The sequence below is a fragment of the Strongylocentrotus purpuratus genome, unplaced genomic scaffold (genome assembly GCF_000002235.5).
Source record: "Strongylocentrotus purpuratus isolate Spur 01 unplaced genomic scaffold, Spur_5.0 spur5_scaffold_20, whole genome shotgun sequence".
NCBI lineage: Eukaryota > Metazoa > Echinodermata > Echinoidea > Camarodonta > Strongylocentrotidae > Strongylocentrotus > Strongylocentrotus purpuratus.
In genome coordinates this window covers 23,097,889-23,105,403 of record NW_022145606.1, presented here as the reverse complement: position 1 = coordinate 23,105,403, position 7,515 = coordinate 23,097,889, and the positions used below count along the sequence as shown (strand labels likewise).

At 37.3% G+C, this 7,515-nt stretch overlaps 1 protein-coding gene across 1 annotated transcript; it reads left to right on the top strand.

Annotated features, from left to right (window-relative positions):
• Positions 1–388: 388 nt before the first annotated feature.
• Positions 389–6,105, top strand: LOC105436535. The gene is made up of 2 exons (XM_011662160.2): positions 389–520; positions 4,483–6,105. Exon 2 carries the CDS (start codon positions 4,501–4,503, stop codon positions 6,103–6,105), a length of 1,605 nt encoding a protein of 534 aa, XP_011660462.2. The 5' UTR covers positions 389–520; positions 4,483–4,500.
• The last annotated feature ends 1,410 nt before the right edge of the window (positions 6,106–7,515 follow it).

Genomic DNA, 7,515 nt, shown 5'->3' with positions numbered 1-7,515 from the left:
AGAACCAGAGAGAGAGAGAGACGTTACACAGTAAAACGTACCATATTTATAGCACTTCCAATGTAAACAAAAGAAAAGACACACACCCATACACACACACACACTTCTCCGCTTTGACTGGCCTTCAATTCATTCCTTATGTGTAACGCTAAAATATTATTCACATATTTCATGTCGATCAATATTTACTAAGGGCAGCTGGAGTTTTCTTCTGTCAATAAATCTGCATCATGTGACAATGGTACATATTTGTTCACTCTACTTGCCTATTTCTGCACGACATGTAAGCATGCATGACAAGAGTATTGGCTTAATTTGTAAAGGCAATCGCAGTACGTGTCTGGTTCGGTTTAGTTTACACATGATATTTACATTTAGACATTAGACGCCATCTTGATTTGCACAAAGTGCGTGCAAATCACCACTACATTATCGAATTTTTCTTCTTTGGGCGAAGTTAAAACATCAAAAGACAGCCAATCGAGGAGGTAAACTATCTTTAGGATTTCAAAATACGAAGGTAAGAACAGCAACATCGATGTGTAGGAAGTGAGTTGAGTTGTTTTGATGGGGGTGTGGAGAATATGACGTAAACACGGAAATGGGAAAAAAATTATAAAACGGTTATGAAACGAACGAGTTTGAAATGAGAATGAAATGATTATGCAACAAGTGTGAGTATAAGCCTTTTCGTAAATACTATCTGCGAATGGGCATATAAAGGTCATTTCTGATAAAATTGTAAAACCCACCAACAGGAATACATGCTCATGTTATGGAATCAATAGGGACTTTTAGATTTGCGTGGACTGATACGTGTGACGTCCATTCAAGGCAGTGCATTAAAAGGACGTCGATCGTAGCAATCCACGTTGTCTTTCGGCAAATCTAAAAATCCCTAATGTCTAGCCGTCTCGTCTGTGGATAATAGCGCTACAATGTCAACATTAAACTTGGCAAACCTATTGTCCAGAATTCCAGATGGCCTTGGTTGATTTTATACCTGCTCAATCTAGCAAAACGTGTGCTTCAGCTCGTTTTTTGTTGTTAAACTACTAGACTACTTGCCTGTCGTGTAACTCTTATGAATAGCAAAACCACCAAAATAATTTTCTTTAAAAGGGCTTCTCTAACCCAACTAACACAGCCTTTTAAGAATACACCTCTACTTATTAATATTCCACCCTCTGATTTTTCAGCATATCTCTGTATTGACCCAAAAATGATACGCCCCTCGAAAAAAAGTAATACGGTCACGTGGCCTTGATGACGCATCTGACGTCATTGCGAGCATGTCAGATTTGTCATACAACTAAGGATCTTACAATCTTATTGTAACTCATAAATGAAACGTACTGGGTTTATCAATTATTTTTTCCGATAAATGTCTTTTTTTTTTCCAATTAATATCATAGTGTGCCCTTTTAAAGACATTTAATGCCTAAATCACCCTCCTTTTTACCAGAGAGGCTCCTGCAGTGACGTCATAAACAGTTGCGCAATACAACTCCCAAACTGTTTTTTTTTCCTGAACGTTCTGAGTCGTCATTTTTAAAGCTATATTCCAGAATTATTGATGATTTCTAAGAAAAATCATTGTCATGTTCGGAATCTCCGTCAAAATCTTTTTCTACATGTCTTTTTTTTTCATTTTTTAGACTGTTTTGGTTAGAGTGGTCCTTTAAGTGAACGAAAGATTGGATGCTCACTTGAGTTAAACCGTGAAGTGAGTGACAAAGAACTTGTCATGCTCTAGCTGAAATCTGAAATTCCATTACCTTTCTGTTGCCGACACAAAAGCATTCCTTTTCCATCGATAATAGACAAGCAGCTCGTTTATGATCCTCGGAAATTAAAAAAAAACAGCACAAAGGAATAAAACTGGCTCAGAAAATGAACGTATATGCAAGACTAGTTATCGACTGAGTTACACCAGCTATGATGGTATGTCGCTTTGAATCCTTTGAAAAAAGAGATATTTGTCACTCATTTGCAAAATCATGGCCCAACTGGAAGCTTCTACACAAGCCATTGATATTATCTCATAGTGTTATCAATATCTTGATACAAACCTCCCAGTGAACCTGGTTAGACTATGGTACTCGCGTACTACGAAATGGTCTACTTGGTATGGATCGAGAGAAAAACAATGAGCTGGGGCATTTTCATGAGAGATACAAATTAAGAAAACAAAATCAGTTTTGCTACTGTGAAAGTTTTTTATTACAGTGTCTCTCTTTGATGGATAAGGCCAAATGTCAATTATATCGATAACCCCCCCCCCCCCCGCTCTCTATTTCTCTCTCCCTATCTCTCTCCTTCTCTACCTTCTTACCCCCGCCAATCTTTTATTCTGTCTGAGCCCCGTTTACTGTCTTCCTTTCCCCACTCTCTTTCCATCTTTCTCAGTAACCCACCCCCCTCTCTCTCTCTCTCTCTCTCTATACGTGTCTCTCCATATTATAGCTCTGTATCCATGTTTATATTGTGGAGTACACAATGAACCAGAATTGTCAAATCTGACAGACATGTGGTCTACAACAGAACCAACTATTATCAGTAGTATTGGTAGTAATAGTAGTAGTGGTAGTAGTAATAGTATTATAGTTATTATAGGTTTTTCCGGCCAATTTCGTCAAAGCAGCGATCAATTTCATTAACGTGTATTCATGTTCGAGCAAATTTTCTCCACTCGTTGCTGCCCTGGTTCATTTTTAAACTTGATGCATTCAATTACGTTTCTAGCCACCGAATTTTCTAAACATGCAGTTCAGTCAATTTGGAAATACGTAAGGGTTATTCAATTTCGCCAAAGTTGAGTGGGAGGAGAATTCTTTGGCGAATTGCGGTTTCATTTTCGTCTATGGGCAACCTCTTTCGCAATCGGGTCATTCAAATTAAAACTAGACCTCATAATCACAGTATGATGTTCGATGTTTATTCGGATATTGAGTATTTCATGTTCATTTATTTATTCCTTTTCTCTATGATCTTTTCTGACGTGATTTCGCATTATTCCATCTTCTTATTATTTTGTCTGATATAGTTATATTGCATTTTATGTTTTCTCTTTCTTTCGACATTCTTTATTTTTGTTGAAACATCTCTTTATTCATATCTTCATATTTTTCATTATACATGTCTTTGAGGTTATTTTTAAAATGGTTTGTTTTGATCAATCTTGATTGAGTAGGTGATCTTTCCATCTTTTCATTTAACATCGTTTTCATTATTCATCATCGTATTTTGTTTCCATCATGTCCATGTCTATTAAAGCTGAACTCTTCCTCTGTCCAGGATCTGTTTATATACAGTGCGTCCCAGAAAAAACAAAACCGAGAATTGTCGATGTTTTATCATTAATTAGTCACATTTATAATTGATAAATGACACATATTTGGAAAGCTGAGATCCTCTTCTTTCATCTGATGTAACTCATATAATGTATATTTCACGCATGAGTGATTGAGATGAATTTGAAAAGAGGAAACCAGAAATTCATTTGGCGGACGGTATCTGAATTTCAAAGAGAAAATCACATTTCCAGAAAGTTGAGTTTCTGCCCTTTCATATGACACCTCAATCACGAACAATGAGCAAGGAATGACAAAGTTCTGTATGTTTAAAGTAGTGCTTGCATATCCATAATTTTATCAAACGAATTCGTTTTCACTGGCTGCCTGCCGTAGCAAAAACACAGAATTACCAAAAGACTTAACTCCGTTTCGTTGACAATCAGCCATGCATGAAGTCTTTCGTCTACGGCCGATTGTCAACGAAACGGAGTTGTTTTCTAAACTCCGTGTGTTACTAAGGCAGGCAGCCGGTTTGGGGTTAAACCCTCACCCCCTTGAGTTTGTTTTATATATATGTTTTGTGCATGTTTTTTGGGAACCCCCCCCCCCCCCCTTTCATTTTTGTTTTGGTATTTTTTTATAATTAAAAAAAAAATATATAAAAAAAATTGCCAATGGCTGACCTAAAAAAGATGACCCCCCCCCCCCCAACGGAACAAAATGTCAATTTTCTTAAATTACGAGACAAAAAAAAAAAAAAAGTGTCCTCTTACCCCCCGCTTATTCAGCGTCTGGCTGAGTCGTTGCGAAATTTGTGGCCCGATTTTAACCCCCCCCCCCCCCTTGAAAAAATCCTGCGTACGCCACTGCTACTAAATCAAATTGAATGACGCTATTAGCTTCTTGAATGTTGATCTACATAGTCATTCAATTTTGCACGAACTTGAATGAACGTTACGTTAATTTGGATGCGAAGTTTAAGAAGTTGGGCGGGAAAACCTATAGTAGTTGTACTGTTATTAACATTACCACTGTAATTATCATTGTTATTCTTTTTAATCATTATTATTATAATTATCATTGTTATTTTTTTTTGTCATTATTATTATTACTTTTATTATTATTATCACCATTATTATTATCATTATTGATATTATCATTATTTTACTTGGGCTGCGTTCTACAGGTCGATTTTCTGATAAAGATGGCGGCTAACTTCAGCTCTTCAGAAGACATCTGTGAAGGAGAGAACTGTGAGCAGTCTTGTGAGCAACAGGATATAGAGGGCGTGATCATGAAAAGCAGAGCGAGTCTAAACACTTTGAGAGAAATGGCAACGGACAAACTACAGCTTTGTCGAAATTATGGAGATCAGATTCAAGGGTGTAGGATATACACCGACAACCTTCTGCATGCTTTGAAAAATGAAGTTGATTCGGTAATCAATGAGGCGATCCAAACAGACGAAGACAGAGAGAAGGAGGACGCAGCAAAAATCAACCAGGAAATTGATGAGAAGAATCAAAATCTTGAAGAGGAGATTCAAAAGATCAAAGAAGAGATCGGAAAGAACGATGAGGAGAGAGAGAATCGACTTGAACTGAACCGTAAAAATGCAGAGAAAAGACGAAAACCCATCGACGAAAAACAGCATAGCCTTCAAACAGACATTCAAAACATCGCTAAAGAAAAAGAGAAAAAGATAGCGGAAATTGAGAAAACATGGCAAAATGACATGAAAACAACAAAGAATACAGAACAGACACTTGACACAGTTCTCGAAGATGATAATAATTTTGTCAAAGATGGGCATCTTGTTAAGACATCAGTGATTGATGAATTAAAAAAGCCACTGAATGAGGGTGAGGTGAAACAAGTCACTGATACCATATCGGGTGTGAGGTTTGTGAAGGGTGCTTGGAGAGAGAAGTATGATGGGAGGATTGATGGGTATGATGGGGAATGGAAGCTCATTGATACCATCAATGTCAGTGATGAAATCAAATACCCGGCCATTGCAGGATGCATAGATGAATGCAATGTGATCCTTACAGATAAAGATCCGGGTGAACAAAATACATACATGTTCAATATGAACACTAAACACACTCAGAGAGTGATAACCAATGTTATATCATGTGTTGTCTCTTGTGCATTGCTGAATGATGACAAGGTAGTATGCGGTAAATACAGTCCTCGGACTGGTGGTAGTTATACAGGGGACAGTTTGAATGGATTCATCAATGTGTATGACAGACAATGGGACCACATCAATGACGTCACAATACCAAAAAACACACCGCGTTATTGCACGCGGGTGGATGTAGCTGTTGACCAGATTGGGATAATCATCGCTGCTGAGGAAGGTCAGTCCAAGATATACTTCATCAACCCAGCTGATGGTAAGATCATGCATACCATCACATGTAAACAGGATATACTGATGCGTGGTGTACTATCTTCAGGTTATATCGTCGCTCAACCCTACCCACCGGATCACAGAGTGTTCATCATCGACAGAAAGGGTGCTCAAAGGGAAATCACCCATAGTGGTCTCATTCTGAATACCTGCATCGATCCCATGACAGACGACCTCTACGTCGTGACATCAGATGATGAGTGCAAGACGTGTGTGATTGATCAGGTGATGAGTGGGGGTGACATGGATAAGAGTAGAGTAGCATCATTCCCTCTATCAAGTAGATGGACTCTCATTGTATCATCTCGCGTGGTGATGACGTCATCAGGGAATATGATTGCTTGCGATGGAGACAACATTCTCGTATTCAAAAAGTTATTGAGCCTATAGAGTACCGAAGCTGTGACATCATAACAATCTATTTTTAGAATTTCTCAATTTTTTGTTCATTTTCTAATAGAGCATCAACAATAATGTCCAATTGTAAACAAAACACCAATTGAATATGTTAAGTATTGGCTAAAATATAACCATCTGAATAAAAAGATTTCCTATAGGAACTCAGTGATATTTTGCTCTGGTTCATAACATTACGAACCAAAGCAAAATAACACTGAGCTCTTAGGCCACCGTCCAACCCGCTTCCTTTTTGGGGGCCACCTCCTTTTTTTTCTTTTTAATTTCCTGATTTTTGTTGATTTTTTTTTAAAAGTAAAAAAAAACATGAAAAACACTGCTAAAATTGATCTATTTCTAATAGGAAAAAACAAAAATGTCGGCGGTCATCTTGTAAAATAGCCCGAAAAAAGAAAGAAAAAAAGGCTTCCTCCTTCCTAATTTTCAAAAAAGCAGGACGCTATAAATGTTTTTTTTTTTTTTTGGGGGGGGGGGCGCCTTATAGGAAATCTATTTATTCAGATGGTCATATCTCAGTCAATACTTAACATATTCAATTGGTTTTCGACATTTGGAAATCATTTTCGATGCTCATTTGGAAAATGCTCATTTGGAAAATGAAGCAAAAATTAAAACATAAATGTTTTTAAAAATTGATGACGTCACAATTCACCACTCTGTGAAGGCCCGTTCACAATTGACGCGGTAAACCGGTTTTTGTTTCTTTTTAATTTTTTGGTTCATGTGTGTGTTTATCTGTATTTTTTGTTAAAGACGTAATTGTAATGCGCTTCACATGTATGCATCTTAATAACACAGAGATCAGTTAATACGCATAGGAAATCTGTTGAGCGTAGTTTCCATTCATTTACACATTAAAAAACTCTGCCGTGGTATATCAAAAGCGCGTATGCAGGGGGGGGGGGGGGTTCCCTTTTGAATTTGTTAATGTGTGTTTTGGTGGAACTCCCCCCCCCCCCCTCCACCCCTACTTTGTTTTTGTTTTTTAATAAAAACAAAATAATAATAATTAAAAAAAAAAAAATTGTGGTAATGGGTGACCCAAGAAAGCTGACTGTACCACCCCCTCAACAAAACGAAATATCGATCCGCAAAATTGAATCCCCCCCCCCTTTTTGAACTTTTTAATGTGTGTGTTTTGGTGGAACCCCCCTCCCCCCCCCCCCCCCCCACCCTCACTTTGTTTTTTTTTTTTTTTTTTATTTAAAAAAAAAGTAAATAAATAAATTGTGTACATATCAGTTTGTGACGGTTATTTTGTTAATTGTAATCTATAATGAATATAGCTACATTATACTTAGTATGTGTACGAGTGAACTTTGTTGATGCTACGTGTTACTAAGAAACTTGATAGTTTATGTAGGACCTATTTTGAAGGAAAAA

Coding starts and splice junctions, on each gene's coding strand:
- LOC105436535 (XM_011662160.2), top strand. CDS start 4,501: ATGGCGGCTAACTTCAGCTCTTCAGAAGACATCTGTGAAGGAGAGAAC.